The sequence below is a fragment of the Chamaea fasciata genome, unplaced genomic scaffold, assembly GCF_029207755.1.
Source record: "Chamaea fasciata isolate MVZ Bird 193981 ecotype frontalis unplaced genomic scaffold, bChaFas1.0.hap1 SCAF_41, whole genome shotgun sequence".
NCBI lineage: Eukaryota > Metazoa > Chordata > Aves > Passeriformes > Sylviidae > Chamaea > Chamaea fasciata.
The window spans coordinates 513,577-530,450 of NW_027094126.1; the positions used below are offsets into that span (position 1 = coordinate 513,577).

The 16,874-nt window shown below is 66.2% G+C and overlaps 4 protein-coding genes across 5 annotated transcripts; 3 read left to right on the plus strand and 1 right to left on the minus strand.

Annotated features, from left to right (window-relative positions):
• Positions 1–249: 249 nt before the first annotated feature.
• ARF3 (ADP ribosylation factor 3) lies at positions 250–3,212 on the plus strand. Its single transcript, XM_066207528.1, has 5 exons — positions 250–356; positions 1,168–1,347; positions 1,462–1,572; positions 1,659–1,783; positions 2,203–3,212. The coding sequence occupies exons 2-5, from the start codon at positions 1,200–1,202 to the stop codon at positions 2,362–2,364; spliced, it is 546 nt and encodes a 181-aa protein (XP_066063625.1). The 5' UTR covers positions 250–356; positions 1,168–1,199; the 3' UTR covers positions 2,365–3,212.
• Positions 3,213–4,875: 1,663 nt separating this feature from the next.
• Positions 4,876–6,824, plus strand: FKBP11 (FKBP prolyl isomerase 11). The gene is made up of 6 exons (XM_066207524.1): positions 4,876–5,017; positions 5,463–5,528; positions 6,147–6,234; positions 6,325–6,358; positions 6,450–6,520; positions 6,591–6,824. Exons 1-6 carry the CDS (start codon positions 4,901–4,903, stop codon positions 6,806–6,808), a joined length of 594 nt encoding a protein of 197 aa, XP_066063621.1. The 5' UTR covers positions 4,876–4,900; the 3' UTR covers positions 6,809–6,824.
• Positions 6,825–7,173: 349 nt separating this feature from the next.
• On the minus strand, positions 7,174–9,847 carry CCDC65 (coiled-coil domain containing 65). 2 transcript variants are annotated; one of them, XM_066207460.1, is made up of 8 exons: positions 9,610–9,847; positions 9,243–9,410; positions 8,998–9,167; positions 8,706–8,844; positions 8,430–8,627; positions 7,782–8,000; positions 7,547–7,699; positions 7,174–7,426 (listed from the first exon to the last, which is right to left on the minus strand). In XM_066207460.1, the coding sequence occupies exons 1-8, from the start codon at positions 9,820–9,822 to the stop codon at positions 7,253–7,255; spliced, it is 1,434 nt and encodes a 477-aa protein (XP_066063557.1). In that variant the 5' UTR covers positions 9,823–9,847; the 3' UTR covers positions 7,174–7,252. The 2 variants fall into 2 exon arrangements, with proteins under 2 accessions (XP_066063557.1, XP_066063556.1); XM_066207459.1 differs by having other exon boundaries at positions 8,998–9,410.
• Positions 9,848–10,456: 609 nt separating this feature from the next.
• Positions 10,457–16,150, plus strand: RND1 (Rho family GTPase 1). Its single transcript, XM_066207518.1, has 5 exons — positions 10,457–10,611; positions 10,695–10,782; positions 13,251–13,360; positions 14,389–14,523; positions 15,362–16,150. Exons 1-5 carry the CDS (start codon positions 10,492–10,494, stop codon positions 15,605–15,607), a joined length of 699 nt encoding a protein of 232 aa, XP_066063615.1. The 5' UTR covers positions 10,457–10,491; the 3' UTR covers positions 15,608–16,150.
• The last annotated feature ends 724 nt before the right edge of the window (positions 16,151–16,874 follow it).

The following is a 16,874-nucleotide window of genomic DNA, read 5'->3' on the forward strand; positions in this document are numbered from 1 at the left end:
GCAGCTCCCCTTCGGGCGAGGCTCTGCCCCTCCGGTACGGGTCCCGGTGCCCCCAGGAACGGGCTCATGGAGGGGGGACACACACACGCACCCGGGGACTCCCCCTCACAGCGTCCCCCCCGCACTGCTGCAGCCGTTGCCATGGTAACGCCTCGTGGCTCTCGCGATCGCACCCCCCGCTCCCCGCGCGCGCCCCCGGTCCCGGGGGGGGGTTGCGGGAAGCGGTGCGGGGCGGCGGGGGGGGGCCACCGGGCGCTCTCGCGAGATCGGCGCGATCGGGGCCTCCGCTTCCGGCGGCGGGAGCGGTGCAGAGTCAGCGGCGGCGGGGGCGGAACCGGCACCGGCACCGGCACCAGGTGCGGGGGGCCGCACCGCTCGGGGATGCGGGGCGCGGGCATCGCCGTGGGGTGTGCGGGGGTACAAGGGGGGGGGGGGGGTCGGCACGGCACCGGTGCGGGGGGGGGGGGGGGGCTGCAGCGCGTGCCGGGGTGCCCGGTGCGGCGGGGGCGCGGAGCCCCGGTGGGTAGGGGGTCGTACCGGGGGCGGGGGGGAGATGCGGTGCGGTGCGGCGGCCGGGGGCGGGGGGCAATGCGCAAGGGGGGGGGGGCGGCGCAGTGCGGGGTGGAGAGGCGGTGGTTTGGGGGCGCGCTGCGATGGGGGGGTGGTAAAGAGGGGGAACGGTGAATTCGAGGGTCCCGGGGACGCGGGGGCTGCACACGCTGGGCGGGAAAGGGGCGCGCTGCGGTGCGGGGGAGGCGATGGGGGCCTCCCCCTCCGGCGAGGCTGCGGTGATGGGGGCATCGTGCGGAGGCTGGGGATGCAGAGGAGGGGTCGGGTCCGCGGGGGCTCTGCTCCTCTCGAGGAGGGCGACAGTCCTGCCTCAGTTTCCCCCAGTGCAGACCCCTGGGCTGTCCTTTTGCAGGGTGCAGCAGGGGGGAGCTCGGGATCCCCATCTTTGCAGCCCCCCATATCGAGCTGCACACAGAGACACCCCCGTGCAGTGCGCAGCCCCCTCCTCAGCCCCTTGCCTGGGGTCCCCCAAGCCCTGCATCCCCCCAGGACATAAGGATCCCCGATCCCTGCAGCCCCCCCGCAAGCACGGGGGACCCCTCAGCCCCATCCCCGCAGATTTCAGGACCTCCCCCAGCCTGCCCCATGCCCCTGCAGGATCCGGCCTCGGAGCCAGCGCCGCCGTCACCATGGGCAACATCTTCGGGAACCTGCTGAAGAGCCTGATTGGGAAGAAGGAGATGCGGATCCTGATGGTGGGGCTGGACGCTGCTGGGAAGACCACCATCCTCTACAAGCTCAAACTGGGGGAGATCGTCACCACCATCCCCACCATCGGTGGGTGGGGTTGGGGGGGGGGACACTGAGCAGAGACCGCTCCCCGTCAGGTCTCCTTTGAAGGGGCTGGTGGCTCCCCGTGCCTCAGTTTCCCTCCGCTGTCGCTCCCCGCAGGGTTCAACGTCGAGACAGTGGAGTACAAGAACATCAGCTTCACCGTGTGGGATGTGGGTGGGCAGGACAAGATCCGGCCCCTCTGGAGGCATTACTTCCAAAACACCCAGGGTAGGTGTCTCAGGGGACACCGTGGTGGGGGACTTGGGGAACAGGGGGGCCACAGAGACCCCGTCAGTGCCCGCTCCTCTCCCCAGGGCTGATCTTCGTGGTGGACAGCAACGACCGGGAGCGGGTGAACGAGGCGCGGGAGGAGCTGATGCGGATGCTGGCAGAGGATGAGCTGCGGGACGCCGTCCTCCTCGTCTTCGCCAATAAGCAGGTGGGTCTGGGGGCGGGGAGGGCCCTGCGCTGGGGCTGAGACATCCCCAGGGTGTCAGGGCAGCTATCCCTGGTGTAGGACTTCCTGTGGCATCAAGGCTGGTGTCAGAGAGGCTGTGTGACAGAACCACGTCCATCCCTGTGGCATCAGGGATGGTGGTGGCCCCCCGGGGCCATCCCCGTGGCACCAGGGCTGGTCTTTAACACACCCCCCGGCCGTCCCTGTGGTGTCAGGGCTGGAGTCTCCCATCCCCACGGCGGATTTCCCACTCCTTCCTGTAGCATCAGGGCTGATGATGGTCCCCTGTGGCAGAGTTGTGCCCGCCCCTATGGCATCAGGGCCGCTGCCAGCCCCCGTGGAGGGGTTGTATCCGTTCCTGCAGCATCGGGCCCCTGTGTGACCTCCCTTGTCTGCTCCAGGACCTGCCCAATGCCATGAACGCAGCGGAGATCACGGACAAGCTGGGGCTGCACTCCCTGCGCCACCGTAACTGGTACATCCAGGCCACCTGTGCCACCAGCGGGGATGGGCTCTACGAGGGCCTCGACTGGCTCGCCAATCAGCTCAAGAACAAGAAGTGAGGGGGGGTCCCCCTGTGCCCCCCCGGCCCCCCTGGGCCGCGCCAGGGCCCCCCCCGGCCGCCCCCTCCCTGCCCCGGTTGGGTTTTGCTTTCTTCTGGCACCGGTTGCTGTGGGGTTTTTTCGCCTTTTTTGGGGTCCCCCTGGTTCCCCTCGGATCTCATGTGTGCGTGCGTGGAATTAGAGCTCTATATAACGCCCAGGGGGGCAGGGGCAGAGCCCCGGGAGGGTGGGATGCGGGCTGGGGGCACCACCTTGGCACTGCCCTGCCCGGGGGGGGCCGGGGACACCCCATCCCCATGCATGTCCCTGCACCCCTCGCCTTCCTGTGGACCAAATGTGGGGGCAGCAGGGCCATGGGGCGGGGGGGGGGGGATTTGGGACTATACACCTCCCCCTCCCTCCCAGCACCCCCTCCCGGCCCCGTGTGCCCCCCTGGGCGTCCCACACGTCCCCGGCCCCCCCATGTCACTTCGAGGCAGGTCTCCTCCCCGCAGCGTGACCCCCGCAGAGGGGGGGGGCACGGGGCTGGCAGGACCCTCATGGTCTCCCTGGCCATGCCCCCCCTCCTCGTCCTGGCCGCCTGCCCCCCCCCTGCCCCATGCCAGCATAGTGATTGTATGTCCCTGCCCCTCACGGACGGATGGTGTCCTCCCCCACCCCGTACTGTGCCCCCCTCCCCAGCACCGTATTTATACCCCTGGTCTGTGCTTGGTGTGACGTGTCGCTGCGGCTCTGCCCTGTCCAGGGACGTGTGTTCTCAGCCCCCACCCCCCCTCCAGCCCCCTGCGCCTGAGACGGTGGGTGACCTCCCCTGACCCCCCCCTTGGATATTAAACATGTTTTATGTAGCGCTGCCCCTGGTCTCTTCTTCCGCAGCCCCCCCCAGCGTGGGGGTCCTGCGGAGGGGACGGTGATGGACAGCCCTGGGCTGGCTTTAATTAGAAAGAGCTTAACGGGGCAGGGGGGGGTGAGGTGGGGCTGGCAGGGGGCAAGGGGGGCCCCCACCCCTTCCCAGGCTCATCTTTAGGGGAATATTGGATGAAATGGTAAATCCCATTAGCGCTAATCCCAGCTGGGGCGTGGGGACGGTGCCAGTGCTGGGATGGGCGCGAGTGGGACTTGGCCCCCCCCCACACCACCCCTACCCCATGTCATCCCCCCGCATGGGTTAAGGGGGACTGAGTCGCATTTGGGGCCAGCACTGCCATCCCATCCCCGTGTCCCCTCTGGATTGGTGGCCGGGGGGCTGTTGGCTGTGTCGCTGGCTCCCTGGTGGGTGGGAGCTGCAGAATCAGCATCAGGGCCTGGAATGGGGGTGACCGGGGCTCCCCAGTGCGGTGGGGGCCGTGGAGATGACATGGGGGAACTCCAGTGCCGGTAACCAGTGCCCCACAGTGGGCTGGGGGCCGTGGCTATGATAGCGGGGTGTCAAAGTGGGGATGACCGGGGCTCTGGGAGCTGCATCGGGGGCTGCAGTGGGGATGACCGGGGTTCCCCGGTGGGTGGGAGCAGCGGAGCCGGCACCGACGCGTTCCCACCGGCTGGACCGACGGCTTTGTGTGGCGAGGGCTGACCCGGCGCCCCTAATCCCATTAGCGCCCCGAGCCCAGCCGCCAGCCCTGCTTCCCCACCTCTCGGCAACCGAGGCTGGTATGTGGGTGCGCCGGTGGGGCCGGCGTGCCGATGCCGTCGTCCGGGAGCTGCACCCGGCGTCAACGTCGTCACCATCCTGGAGCTGCACCGGGGCCGGTGACACCAGGGCCGGCAATGAGGCCATCCCCGCGGACGGGGCGGGGGACCCAGGCTGCCCACCGTGTGACCCCATCAGACCGGGGAGATTCCCTTTGTTCCCAGAGATTCCCTCTGCCCTAGGGGCTGGATATCCCCAGGGACGGGGACGGGGGTTATGGGGCAGGTTCCCTCACACCGGGCTCCTGCCGGCCCGCGGGCCCCCCAGCCCGGGCGCGGGGCTCGGCTCCCCGTGTCCTGCACAGCCGGGGCTGGAAGAGCTGCCGAAGTCTCGGGAGAAGGAATGACTTACACCTGTGCGGTGCTGGAGAAGGATTCTGCACCCGGGGAGGGGTCCTGCGCCCCGGTGGGTGCCGGTTTCCCCGGGCTGTGCTGCCGCCTGCTGGCACCGGCGGCGCCAGGACACCGGGGGCTGCAGCCAAACCGGTGCCTGGGACGCGTCCCCCGGCCCGGACCCCCGCCCAGACCCCCCCGCCTTGACCCCCGCTCTGACCCTCACCCGGAGCCCCCGCTCGGTGTGGGCCGAAGCCGCCGGGACGGTTCCCGGGCAGGGCAGGACCCAGGTGCCCACCGGGATCCCCACGGAGCGCAGGCGCCCGCGTGGCACCGGGCACCGAGGCGGCGGCGGTCCTGAGCATCCTCCTGTCCCCCAACTCCGCTGGAGCCCGGAGCGGCTGCGGGTGCCCGTCCCGGGGCCGGTCTCGGTGTGGGGGCGGTCCCGGGGGCGGGGCCCGAGGTGGGGGGCGGTCCCGGTCCCGGTCCCCGGTCCTCCGCCGCCAGCCCGGCCATGCCGTTCCCCGCCGCGCTGCTGTTCGTGGCACTGCTGCTGCCTCCGCCGCCGCTCGCCCGCGCCGCCGAGAGCGAAAGCGAAACGGGCGCCCGGGAGCTACGGCTGGAAACGATCGTGAGCCCCGGGGGGGGACGGGGGAACCGGGGCTGCACGGGAGACACCGGGCACCGGGGATCCACGCGGCCCCCCTTGGGCAGGGAGCTGAGACCGGGGCGGGACCGGCAGGGAACGGCGGGAGCGGCGGGACACGGGGCAGCAGCGGGATGGTGCTGCTCGGGGGGCACCGGGGAGCCCGGCCTGGGCACGGGGCGGGGGAGGAAGCAGCGGGAGGCCCGGGCTGCGGAGCGGGGGAGCCCACGGGGCACCGGGAGGACCGGGCTGCGATGGGAGGGCACCGGGAGGACCGGGCTGTGGCGGAGGAACGCGGCTCACCCAGGGCAGGGGGCCCGGGTGGGAGCTGGGCTCTCGGAGCGCTCGGGGGACCCGTGGGCACGGGGGGCTGTGCGGACCCCGAGGGGAGGGGGTCCCGTCCCGGCTCCCCGTGACCTCCCCGTTGCAGGTGCCCCCCCCCGAGGGCTGCACGGAGCTGTCGGCGCCGGGGGACACGGTGCACATCCACTACACGGTGCGGGCTGCGGGCGGGCGGCGGGAGGAACACGTCAGCACTGCGCTCCGGCGGGCGGGGCTGGGGGCACCGGCACCGGCACCGGCGAGGGGGGGCCTCGGCCGGCACCGGGGCGGCTCCGGGGCGGTACCGGGGGTGGTACCGGGGTGGGCAATAGGGCGGTACCGGGGTGGGTAATGGGATGGTACCGTGGTGGAACCGGGGTGAGCGTAGGGGTGGTACCGGGGTGGGCATGAGGACGGCGCTGGGCTGGACAAGGGGATGGTGCCATGATGCCACTGAGACTGGCATGGGGACAGCCCCAGGTTGGGCTCTGGGTGGCACCTGGAATGCCACTGGGGCTGGCACGGGACAACCCTGGTGTGGGCATGGCTGGCACTGGGATCAGCCCGAGGATTACCTTGGGGTGGCCCTGGCACTGGGAACGGTGAGCAAGTCCCAGAGTGACATGGAGAGTACCAGGCCTGGGATCAGCACAGGAATGGCACAAGGGGGCCACAGGGACTGGGATCAGCACCAGAGCAGCACTGGGAACACACTGGCAGCCACATAGAGGAAGTGCCAGGGCTGTGTCACCATGGGTGACCGTGACAGTGACTGTGGCTATGCTCCCCACAGGGCACCCTGGAGGATGGCCGGATCATCGACTCCTCGCTAAGCCGGGACCCCCTCCAGGTGGAGCTGGGCAAACGCCAAGTCATTCCCGGTGAGTGAGGGGCTCAGGGGGAGCGGGGTAAGGAAGGCAATCAGGGTAATCCCGACCAGCCCCACTCACCCACACCCCACTCTGTTACAGGTCTGGAGCAGAGTCTGCTGGACATGTGTGTGGGGTAAGCGTGGATGTGGGACACGGGGGTGGGCAGTGTCCCCCCCACGGTGTCCCTGCCACAATTTGTGGCACCAACGCTCTCACTGTGGCAGGGAGAAGCGCAGAGCCATCATTCCCCCTCACTTAGCCTACGGCAAGCGGGGCTCTCCCCCCACCATCCCAGGTGAGTGCAACCCTCAGGGTCCCCGTGGGGTCTCCGTGGGGTCCCTGCTCAGGCTGTGCCCCCCTTGCAGGTGACGCGGTGCTGCGGTTCGAGGTGGAGCTGGTGGGGTTGTCCCGGGCCAGTTACTGGCAGAAGGTGGTGAACGAGGTGGTGCCACTGCTGTGCCTGGGGCTGGTGCCGGCACTGCTGGGGCTCATTGGCTTCCACCTGTACCGCAAGGCCAGCAGCCCCAAGCTCTCCAAGAAAAAGCAGAAGGAGGAGAAGAGGAACAAAGCAAAAAAGAAATAAAACTTTCCCCTCGGCATCTGCGGCTGCTCCGTGGCTGCTCTTCCTGAAACGGTGATGGGCATGGAGCAGTGGGAAGAGGCTGTGCACCCCTCAGCTCCCTGCCTGCTCCAGGGCCTTGACGGGTCATGGCAGACCTGAGCGGGAGGTGACGGACTCAATGAATGCCAGAAATAAGACCCTGGAGCACATTTTCAAGGCAGTTTTGCTCTTTTAAGGCATATCCAGGCACTGACAGTCCCTGGAGTCCCCAAACACCAGGCAGGTCCCTGGTCTGCCAGGGAGCTTCAGCTGCAGCTGGTGGAGCCAGGAATGGGGTCCTGGTGCTTTTCCCCTCCCCAGAGGCTCTTGGGGTGCACCATGCCCAATGTCCCCGAGCGTGGCTCCCCCACAATATGTGGCTCATTTTTGGGGATGCTTGGCAGTGAGGAGAGGGTGGGGGGAGTCTCAAGGCATCTTCTGGTTGATTGCAACCCCTGCCAGGTGCTGCTGGAGGAGCCCACGAAGGTTCTGGTTCCTGTCTGCCAGGGCTGCCCGCGCCTGCTCCAGCACCTTCTCTTCCAGCTTCGCCTTGTTGAACCGCTTCCAGAACTGCTCCAGCCCCACGTAGTCCTGCAAGGCCTGGGGGGAAGGCAGTGGGGAGAATTTGGGGTCTCCAGCCTGGCTCAAGCACCAGCTGGGTGAACCCCAGGGCCGGATCACAGCCCTTGTTCCCTGTGGACTGCAGAGGTGCCTCCTCACCAGTGCCAGGGGCTCAATGGGGGGCTGCTCCAGGACCTTGCGGGCATTTTGCTGCTCCTGCTCGGCCAGCGAGGAGGGGTAGAAGGGCAGCACCTCCTCCTCCTCTGTCTCCAGCCTGCGGCACATCTCAGCCAGGCGCAGGATGCGCTGGGCCTGGGAGGGGGACGCCAGGAAGTGCAGGTAGGAAAGGACAGCAGGGTGCAGGGACATCCCCACTCAGCACTGCCCAGCTCACCTTCTCCACCAACTGCTGCAGCACCTTGAGGGTGGCACTGCACTGGCAGGTGAGCGTGACCAGGTGGGTGTGAGCCGTGGCCCTGGCCTGGCTGCTCTGAGCCCGGAGCTTCTGGAGCTTCTGGAGGGCGTGTTCCTTGTCCTCCCGTATGCGCTGGTTCTGCTTCTCGCTCTCCTGCAGGTGAGCCGCGATCTGGGCCCTAGTGGTTGTAACCATCTCCTGGTGAAACAACAGATGGGATACTGGGGAAAATTCCTCCTTGGAAAGGGTGGCCCAGCATTGGAATGGGCTGTTCAGGGCAGTGGTGGAGGCACTGTCCCTGCAGGTGCTCAAAAACCATGTGGATGTGGCCCCTGGGGACATGGTTTAGTGGTGGCCTTGGCAGTGCTGAGAGAACAGTTGGACTTGCTGGTCTTAGAGACTTTTCCAACCTCAGTAATTCCATGATTCCATGGCTCAGGAACTGCTCCACAAACTCTTGGAGGGCCCCTGCTTAGCCCGGCCTATTGTCACCTCTTTGCCAGTTCCGGGTTGGACTTGATGGGTCTCAGAGGCTTTTCCATACTCAATAACTCCACGATTCCACAGAAAATGAGTGGGGAATGCGGGTGACCCCACTCCCATAACCACCCAGCACCCTGCCAAAACCTGGAGGTTCTGCAGCTTCTTCGCCTGTGCATCAATATCCCAGGAACTCTTCTCACACTTCTTCTTCAGCGCCTCGAACTCCACCTTCTTCTTCTCTGTGGCCTGGGTGTAGTTCTGCCGGGCCTCCTGGATCTGGTCCCACAGCTTCTCCAGCCTGGCCACGAGCTGCAGGCGGCAGTACTGCTGCTCCTGCCAGCACTGGGGACACACAGGTTACACCCTCAAACCTCCCTTGCCAGCCCTGAAAGCCCCCCGATGCTCCTTTGTGCTCCCTGCCTTGTTTTTGATGTCGTCCCGGGCGCTCTGAAAGTTCAGCATGGCCTCGTGGTGATTCCTGGCGTGATCCTGCTCCATGGCCAGCGCCATGTCCCGCAGGCAGCAGCTTTCCCACTCTTGCTGCTCCAGAATGGTCCTTCTGCAGGGACATACGGCAGGGCAAAGGGGTTTCCTCCCTGACAGAGATGCTGCGGGGGTCCCAGTGGGGCCAGGGAAGGTTCAACTCCATCCCAGGAGAGCCCATGGCTGCCACTGCTGCCCCATTCCCCTTTCTCCCTCTGAAATTCCACACCTCTCAGCCTCAAAATCGGCCTTCAGGGTGTCCACCTGGGCATTAAACCCCTCCTCCAGGTAGCCCAGGCGGCCGCGCTGGAGGTGCAGCAGTTGGTCCGTGAGGTGCAGGTGGCTGCGCAGGGCTCGGCTGTGCTGCTCCTCCGCTTCCTCCAGCTCCCTGACCAGCGCCTGGGGAGTTTTTTGGGGGGGGGGGTCATGTGCGTCCCCTGGCACCTCCCCCTGCCCTGCCAGCCCTGCAGCCACCTCGATGACGCCATCCTTGCAGTCTATGACCCGTGTGAAGGTCTGACTGAGGATCTCGATGTCCTGGCGCAGCTCTTGGTCCTTGGTCTTGCGCCGGGCCGAGCGCCAGGCCGTGCGGACCTTGTGGAGACCCCGCTTGCTGCTCTGCTCCTCACGGGATAATTTCTCCTGTGGAAGGGCCGTGGGAGGTGGGAAAGGGGCAGGAGTGGGGTTGGGGCTGCCTCTGGTACCAGGGGGTGCAGCAGAACAGGGGCAGCCCCAGCCCCGGGTGGGATGATGGGGGCGTTTGCTGGGGAAAGGTGGTTTGGGGGGCTTAAGGGGACGGAGTTTGGAGGCGATCGAGGGAGGCTGCAGTGGGGTCCCGGACCTGCAGGAAGCGAGTGAGCAGTTCCCGTTTGGCTTTGGCCGCCTCCTCTTCAGGCAGTGCTTGCTTCTGCAGCAGCAGCAGCTCGGCCTCGGCCGCCGTGGGGGCAGTGAAACGGGACCCCGCCATGGCTGGAGAAGGGGACACGGCGGGAGGGGTCGGGGGATGCCTGAGGTCTGCGTGGTGGCCCCTCCACGGCCAGTTCCTCCTGCCCATGTCCACCTTCCGCTCCAGCCCCCCGCATTACGGGGTCCCCCAGACGCCACAGCCTTCTGCCCACCCCCATCTCCCTCCCCAGGCTTCCCCAGGCCCGCTTCCCCTTGCTCACCCGCAGCTCCCCCACCACTCATCCCCATCTCCCTTCCAGTGACCTCCCAGACCTATTTCCCATCTCCCCCCCCAGGCCTCCCCCAAGACCCATTTCCCGCTGCCCATCCCCATCACCAGAGCCCTCCTAGGCTCACCCCGCTCCCTCGCAAGCTTCCCCAGCGCCCACCTCCCCTTTCCCACCCCCTTCTCCGCCTCTTTGGGGCCTCCCTTCCCGCTTTGGGGTCCCGTTCCCCGGTACCGGCCCCGCTCCCGCGTCCCGCCGGTCTCCCAGCAACGGCGGCCTGTGCTCGGGGGCGGAGCCGCCGCGGCACTTCCGCCCTGACCCGCACTGGCGCCCCCTGGCGGGCAAGAGCGCGCTGGCACCCCTATAGGGCGGGTCCCGCCGGGTCTGCCTCTCCGCTATTGGCCGGCGCTCCGGGATTCCCAGCGCTGATTGGCGGGCGGGGGCCGCCGTGGGCGGGCCCTGGTGCCGGCGGGGTATATACGGGCGCTGCGGCGGCGGGGCGCAGGGCGGTGGGTGGGTGACGGCGTGGGGGACCCGTGCGGCTTTCCGCCATGCGGGAGCGGAGGCCAGCACCGGCCGCTCCGGCCCGCTGCAAGCTGGTGCTGGTGGGCGACGTGCAGTGCGGCAAGACGGCCATGCTGCAGGTGCTGGCCAAGGATTGCTACCCCGAGGTGAGCCCAGACCGGCACCGGGAAGCGGCGGCGGGGCACCGGCAAAGAGGGACTGGGCGCTGACGTTCTTGGTGCCATTGCAGACGTACGTGCCCACCGTGTTTGAGAACTACACGGCGTGTCTGGCCAGCGAGGAGCAGCGGGTGGAACTGAGCCTCTGGGACACCTCCGGTACCGGGGGGAGACACACGCGGTGCATGTTTAGGGGACTGGCGGGGGATTTGGTACCGGTGGAGTGCGGCGGGGGCTGCCCCGGCCCTGGAGGGGGTTGATCGGGCTGATTGCTGGGGAAGGTAGTTTGGGGTTTCGGGGGGGTCGGGGGTGTTGGTTGGGATTGCGGGGCTGCAGTGAGCGGGGGGTCGCTGCAGTGGGGTGTTTTGGCGTCCCGAGGGTGTTTTGGGGACCCGCAGCGCGGGGAGGGAGGGGCGTTGGTGGCCCTAGTGAGGTCTCGGTGGTGTTTCGGGAAGCCCGGGGGTGTTTTATGGTCCCTGCGGCGGCGAAGGGGAGCTTGGTGGCGGCGGAGGGTGGGCTTCAGGTCTAGCGTCATATCCCTGGGTATGGGGGGCGCAGGTACTCCCCAGGGACCGACCTCACTGTGGGGGGCTCACCGAGGGCTGAACCTCTTCCTTGGGGGACTCCCCACACCGTTGAGCCTCCCCCGGGTGGGGTCCAAGATGCGCCCTGCCCGTGAATCGGGAGGATTATGGGAGATCCCGGTGTTGCCCTTCCCTGGGCACCCCGAAGAGTTGGGGGGGTCGAGGCAGCCCTGCCCGGTGCTGCAGTGTCCCCCCCGGCGGGGGGGGGGGGGGTCCCCGCCGGTCCCCGGTTGCCATGGCGATGCGCTGGCGCAGCCTCTTTGCTATTCTGTGCACGGAGCGTCTGGGCTACGAAACCCCTCCGAGGCCTTTGGGGGGTCGGCGGGGGGGGGGGTCGGGGGGTGGCATCCCGGACCCCCCCACCCCACTGACCCCGTCTCTCATCCCCCCCGCGCCGCGACCCCCGCGGTCCCGGGTGCGGAGCTGGCGGCTCCGTGTCCCCCGAGGACCCCGAGGGGGTGGCAGCGTGTCCCACTCCCTCCTCCCGCTTCCCCCCAAGCCCGGCACCCCTCGGTGCTGCCGGGGCTCCCCGGAATGGGGGGCGGGAGGGGCTGTTACATAAACACCGCGGGATCCATTTCCCGCTGCCTCGTGAAGGCGCGATGCGACGTTGATGGGCTGCGGGGACGGAGGTGGCGTTTTTTTCGGGGAGGGGGGGGTCCAGAGCTGTGCCCCTCTCCTCGGCACGAGGGGGGCTGTGTCCCTTTTAAGGGGCTCTAGAGCCGTGTGTCCGTCTGTCCTTTCTGGGGAGCTGCGTGTGTTTTGGGGGGCTCTGTGCCTTTTGGGGGGCTCTAGAGCTCGGTGCGCCCACGTCGGGCACAAATAGGGTTTGTCTTTTTTGAGGGGGTCTAGAACTCTCTGTCCCCCTGTGCCTTTTGGGGTGCTGTGTCTGTTTTAGAGGGCTCTAGAGCTGTGCTCCGCTCTCCCTTTTGGGGTTCTCCAGAACTGTGAAACCCCATGCTGGACAGGAGTGGGGCTGTGTCTATTTTGGGGGGGCTCTGTCTTTTTTGGGGAGCTCCAAGGCAGTGCACCCCACCCCAGGCAGGAGGCGGCTTTGTGTTTTTGGGGGGGCTGTGTCCCTTTTGAGGGGCTAAGGAGCTGTGTCCCTGTGTCCTTCTTGGGGTTCTCTAGAGCAGTGGGCCACCACCCTGAGCAGGAGGGGAGCTGTGTCTCTTTTAAGGGCTGTGTTTTGGGGGGGCTCTAGAGCTGTGTGACCCCCACGTCGGGAGGGGGAGGGCTGTATCTGCTTGTGGGGTCTCTGTCCCTTTTGAGGAGCTAAAGAGCTGTGTCCTCTCCCCCCCGGCCTTTTGAGGAGCTCTAAACCTGTGCCCCCCACTCTGGACAGGAACGGGGCTGTGTCTGTTTTGGGGTCTCTAGAGCTGTGCCCCCCACCCTGGACAGGAATGGGGCTGTGTCTGTTTTGGGGTCTCTAGAGCTGTGCCCCCCCACCCTGGACAGGAATGGGGATGTGTCTGTTTTGGGGGTCTCTGGAGCTGTGTCCCCATCTGGGCAGGAATGAGGATGTGTCTGTTTTGGGGTCTCTAGAGCTGTGCCCCCACCCTGGACAGGAATGGGGATGTGTCTGTTTTGGGGTCTCTAGAGCTGTGCCCCCACCCTGGACAGGAATGGGGCTGTGTCTGTTTTGGGGTCTCTAGAGCTGTGCCCCCCCACCCTGGACAGGAATGGGGATGTGTCTGTTTTGGGGGGCTCTAGAGCTGTGTCCCCATCTGCGCAGGAACGGGGCTGTGTCTATTTTGGGGTCTCTAGAGCTGTGCCCCCACCTGGACAGGAATGGGGCTGTGTCTGTTTTGGGGTCTCTAGAGCTGTGCCCCCCCACCCTGGACAGGAATGGGGATGTGTCTGTTTTGGGGGGCTCTAGAGCTGTGTCCCCATCTGGGCAGGAACGGGGCTGTGTCTGTTTTGGGGTCTCTAGAGCTGTGCCCCCCACCCCTGGCCAGGAACGGGGTTGTGTCCCTTTACCAGACCCCCTTTCCTGTGTCCCTGTTTTGGGGGGCTGAGCGGTGACACCCCCTTTTCCCCCAGGCTCTCCCTACTATGACAACGTGCGTCCCCTGTGCTACAGCGACTCGGACGCCGTCCTGCTCTGCTTTGACGTCAGCCGCCCCGAGACCCTCGACAGTGCAGCCAAGAAGGTGGGGAGGGGGCTCAGGCCCCAGGACAAGTGTCCCCGTGGGGTTTGAGGGGTTCAAGGATGTGGGGACACCGATGCAGGGGAATCCCTGTGAGGTTTGGGGGACTCACAGACACAGGGGACACTGATGCTGCAGGGTTTGGGGGGCTCAGAGATGTGGGGACACCACCCCATGGCAGTCCATGTGAGGTTTGGGGGGCTCACAGGCAGAGTGACACTGATCCTGTGGGGTTTGGGGGGCTCAGATATGTGGGGACACCACCCCATGGCAGTCCATGTGAGGTTTGGGGGGCTCACAGGCAGAGTGACACTGATCCTGTGGGGTTTGGGGGGCTCAGATATGTGGGGACACCACCCCATGGCAGTCCATGTGAGGTTTGGGGGGCTCACAGGCACAGTGACACTGATCCTGTGGGGTTTGGGGGGCTCAGATATGTGGGGACACCACCCCATGGCAGTCCATGTGAGGTTTGGGGGGCTCACAGGCACAGTGACACTGATCCTGTGGGGTTTGGGGGGCTCAGATATGTGGGGACACCGGCCCAGGGGTGCCTGTGGACTTTGGGGGCTGCAAGGACAGGGGAACAATGATGTGGGGTGATCCCTGCACAGGGTTTGGATGCACAGAGACGTTGCCCAAGGAGGTCCCTATGGAGTTTTGGGGGCTCAGGGATGCAGGGACATGGTCCAGGTGGGGTTCCTGTGAGGCTTGGGAAGCACAGGGACATTGACCTGGGGGATCCCATCAGGGTTTTGGGGGTTCAGGGCTGTCAGGACACCGTCCTGGGAATTCCCTGTGGAGTTTGTGGTGCCCGGGGAGACTGAGCCAGGGGGTTCCTGTGGGATTTGGGGATGCAGGGCTGAGGCACACTCCCTTTGGGGGGGCTCAGGGACGTGGGGACACTGTCCTGGGAGTCTCTCCGTGGGGTTTGGGTTGTGCTGGCACACGGAGACACCACCCCGCTGGGGTCACCCTCTGGAGAGGGTTTTGGGGTCCCCTGAGAACACCTCCGTGCCCTCACCCCTCAGTGGAAGACAGAAATCCTGGATTATTGCCCCAACACACGAGTGCTGCTCATCGGGTGCAAGACGGACCTTCGGACAGACCTGAGCACCCTCCTGGAGCTCTCGCACCAGAAACAGGCGCCCATCTCCTACGAGCAGGTCGGGGGGGGGGCCGGGGGTGGATTTAGGGGGGGTCCTGATGGTTGGAGGGGGTCGGTTTTGGGCTGTAATGGTGGTCTGATGTGGGGGTGAATTTGGTGGGGTCCTGGTGTTTTCAGGGGAGTGGGTTTGGGGTGTTCCTGTGCATGTGGGGGTGATTTTGGGGGTCCCTGTGTTTGCAGAGGGGTGGGTTTGGGGTGTCCTGATGTTGGTGGGGGTGGGTTTGGGGAATCCCACTGTTTGCAGAGGGGTCAGTTTGGGGTGTCCTGGTGGACTGATGTGGGGGCCTGTTTGGGGGGATCCTGGTGTTTGTGGGGATGATTTGGGGGTGTCCCTGTGGTCTGGTGTGGGGGCAGGTTTTGGGGGATCCTGATGTTTGTGGGGGTCAGTTTGGGGTGTCCTGGTGTTTGTGGGGGTAGATTTGGGGGGTTCTGGTGTTTGTGGGGATCAGTTTGGGGTGTCCCAGTGTTTGTGGGGGTGGGTTTTGGGGGATCCTAGTGTTTGTGGGGGTCAGTTTGGGGTGTGTCCCAGTGGTCTTACGTGGGGGTGGGTTTTGGGGGATCCCAGTGTTTGTGGGGGTCAGTTTGGGGTGTCCCAGTGTTTGTGAGGGTGGGTTTTGGGGGATCCTAGTGTTTGTGGAAGTGGGTTTGGGATGTCCTGCTGTTTGCAGGGGGAGTCAGTTTGGGATGTCCCTGTGATCTGATGTGCGGGTGGGTTTTGGGGGACCCCGGTGTTTGTGGGGGTCAGTTTGGGGTGTCCCAGTGTTTGTGAGGGTGGGTTTTGGGGGATCCTGGTGTTTGTGGGGGTGCTTTTGGGGTGACGCTGCTGTTGCTCCCAGGGCTGTGCGGCCGCCAGGCAGTTGGGAGCCGAGGGATACCTGGAATGCTCGGCCTTCACCTCGGAAAAGAGCGTCCACAGCATCTTCCGGACCGTGTCCGGCATCTGCCTGAGCAAAGCCCCTCCGCAGCCCCCCCGCAGCCCCCCCCGCAGCCTCTCCAAGAGACTCCTGCACCTCCCCAGCCGCTCCGAGCTCATCTCCTCCACCTTCAAGAAGGAAAAGGCAAAAAGCTGCTCCGTCATGTGAAGGGGGGAAGGGCATAACCCCGCACACACACACACACACCTTTGGGCCCCCCCTCCCCAAGCCTCTGGAATGGGGTGGGGGGGGGGCTGGACAGGGCCATGGAGCCCCCCCCCCAAAAAAAGGAGGATGGGGGGGCTGCTGCCCTCCCCTCGCACCATTGCCCTGCCAGCCCCACAGCCTGGGGGGCTGCCCCCATGGGAGGGGGTACCTGGGGGGTGTCTTCACCTGCTCCCCAACCCTGAGCGAGTCCCTGGGGGGTTTGGGGCGCACAGGACCCTGGGGACATCAACCCTGGGGGGGGTCCCTGGGGGGTTTGGGGTGCCCAGACCCTCAGGGACATCAGCCTGGGATGGTCACTGCGGGGTTTGGGGGACACAGGGACGCTGTCCTGAGGATCCCTGTGGGGTTTGGGGTGCACATCATGGGACTCATCCATGGACTCATCCTGTTTTCTCCCCCTTTACCCCATCCCTCATCTGCTGCTTGGCCCAGGGGGACCCTGGTGGGTTGGGGAGGGGGGAGGGGGGCTGTTTTATGGACTGTCTTTGGGAGGGGGGGGTGTCTCTGTTCCATGTCAGTGTTATTAAAAAGCTTATTTATTATCAGAAATATAACACCTACCTATGTGCAGCACTGCGTGGTTCTGTGTTTCGGGGAGGAATCCTGGTTTTTTGGAGGATGTCGGGAGTTTCGGGGTGTGCTGGTATCACTGGTGATGGTGACACTGAGGTGGGGGCTGTGCTGTCACCCCTGGGTGCTGGTGCAGAAGGCAAAATCCCTGGGGTGGGGTGGCTTTGGGGGGTGCCAAAAGGGTCCCCCCACCTCTTCTGCTGCCCCCAGACTCAGCCTGAGACCCCCCCTACCTTGTGAATGGGGACGCAGTGGCGGTCTGGGGCTCCGGCAGGGACACTGATCTGAGGGTCCATGGCGACTCTGGGGTGCGCAGGGCTCTGGGGACCTGGGGCGGTCCCCGTGGGGTTTGGGGCGTGCAGGGACATGGGGGACACCGACTCGGGAGGGTCCCTTCAGCATTTGGGGTGCTCTGGGCCGCGGGGACACGGCCCCGGGGGCCTCATTTGGGCACGCAGGAGGTGCCTGCGGGATGTGGGGGGCTCAGGGACACGGGGACACCGTCCTGGAGGACTCTTTGCGGTGGGGAGGGGGGGAGTCGCCGCGCGGCGGAAGGATCACGGGGCGCGGCGGTGCTTCGACCGCGCAGGGACGCCGGGAACGCGCGAGGGATGCTGGGAGCTGTAGTCCAAAGGCG